The sequence below is a fragment of the Frieseomelitta varia genome, unplaced genomic scaffold (genome assembly GCF_011392965.1).
Source record: "Frieseomelitta varia isolate USP_RPSP 00005682 unplaced genomic scaffold, Fvar_1.2 scaffold_1142, whole genome shotgun sequence".
NCBI lineage: Eukaryota > Metazoa > Arthropoda > Insecta > Hymenoptera > Apidae > Frieseomelitta > Frieseomelitta varia.
Window position 1 is genome coordinate 1 of NW_025108798.1, and position 1,736 is coordinate 1,736.

Genomic DNA, 1,736 nt, shown 5'->3' on the forward strand with positions numbered 1-1,736 from the left:
TGATGTGTCCCATCGGTGACCTGAATAGGATCATAGATCTGATAACTCCAGTGTAAAGGCAGCGGACTTTCTCTTCTGGTTCCCCTGGATATTCGGGAAAAGGCGTCTCAGGAGTGCTGCGACTCCATCGACTCTGGCTGCCAGGCGGTTGAAATGAGTTTCAAATTTCAGGCGGTCGTCTAGCTTGAGGCCAGGGTATTTGAGATCTTCTTTCACCTTGCGTTTCTCTTGCACGTAAAGCCATGTGAGAGGAGGGTTTCGTGTTCGAGGAAGGCCGTGGGACCAAAGGGCTTCGGTTTTGTGCGCGGCGAATTCTAGTCCATGGTACCGTATCTTCGTGATAATAGCAGCCACCGCCCTCTCCATCAGCCTTTGTGTGCGGGTCCAGGGCCTGCCGATGGCAATAAGTAGAGTGTCATCGGCGTAACACACAAGTTGTACCCTATATTCCTGAGTAGTGGGCCAAGAATGGAGACCTGCGGAACACCTCTTGTCATTTTCTTGACAAATCTGGTATCATCTTCAATGCTATATGCAATAGACCTGTCCGAGAAGTAGCTGTTGATAGCACTTCTCAGATATAGAGGAATGCTATACTTGGTCAAAGCTGTTGTGATTTTACTCCAGAGTAGAGGTTGAAGGCATTGATGTTGTTAATTGTCATCGCGAGCGTGACCCCTCCCTGGGAGATAGCCGACTGCGCGAATTTCACAACCCCGTCGATGGCATCTATGGTTGAGCGCTCAAAACGAAACCCAAACTGGTTGTCTAAGAAATCTGGGCCTGTGTGTGACAGGTGAGTGGTAATCCTATTGGCGACAATTCTTGCTAGGAGCTCCCCATTTCGTTCGGTAGTCTGAGCGGCGATGGTGGGTCCATGGCTTTTTTGCCCGTTATCAGGATTAGGACCAGATTTGCTAATTTCCACTCTTTTAGGAATATTCCTGTTCGGAGGCACGCCTTGAGGAATCTCCTCACCCTTTCGATAAGTTCGGTAACAACTTTCACTAATACTTGGCCTGAAACAACGTTCGGGCGGGGTGCAGTGTTCATTTTTCCCATTCTTGCGATTGCCTGAGTCAGCTCCTCGTTAGATATAGGCGTCAGGGTCATTTCTCTTGTGGTGTGTATGGTAACAAGTTTGTCGCTTGTCGAGCTCGGAAAGAGAGTGCGTAAAGTATTCTCAAGGTTTCGAGGATCCTGGGTTTCCCTGATAGAGGATGCCCTGGTGCGTAATTTCCCCAGGACTAAACGGTAGGCACGCCCCAAAGGTCCCAAAGGTCGAGAGGGCCGAGAAACTCTTCCCATCCACGGGACATTGCTTCTTTTATCTGTTGCCGTAATTAGTAGTCATTGCTCTGTATTCCTGATATAGAATTTCTTCATGTATCAGATCGCGATATTTCTTCTTGCGAGCGCGTTGGAAGCGCCGTCGTGTATTTATACAGGCCGTTCGTGTGGTTCTAATTTCCTCCGACCACCAGTAAGTCGAGTTTTCGTAGCTCTGTCTGATGTGGGGCATGACTGTGTTGCAGATGTCATGCAGTGCTCTATGAAACCACATTGCTTCTTTAATTATCCGTCAGGCGGAGGGCAGCGCAGTCTGTCGCGCTACTTGGAAGTCCTTATCAAGCTTTCTAGTTGCCCATCATGTGAGGGCTGTTTCCTCTTTTTGTTGGGTACTGGGCGGTTAGAGTGCTGTGGACAGCGTGGAATTCCAGGTTTCCTGTTTGGCT

At 49.0% G+C, this 1,736-nt stretch overlaps 1 protein-coding gene across 1 annotated transcript; it reads right to left on the reverse strand.

Moving 5' to 3' along the window:
- Window positions 1-601: 601 nt before the first annotated feature.
- LOC122528541 lies at window positions 602-1,113 on the reverse strand. Its single transcript, XM_043653785.1, has 2 exons — window positions 1,075-1,113; window positions 602-979 (listed from the first exon to the last, which is right to left on the reverse strand). Exons 1-2 carry the CDS (start codon window positions 1,111-1,113, stop codon window positions 602-604), a joined length of 417 nt encoding a protein of 138 aa, XP_043509720.1.
- Window positions 1,114-1,736: the final 623 nt, after the last annotated feature.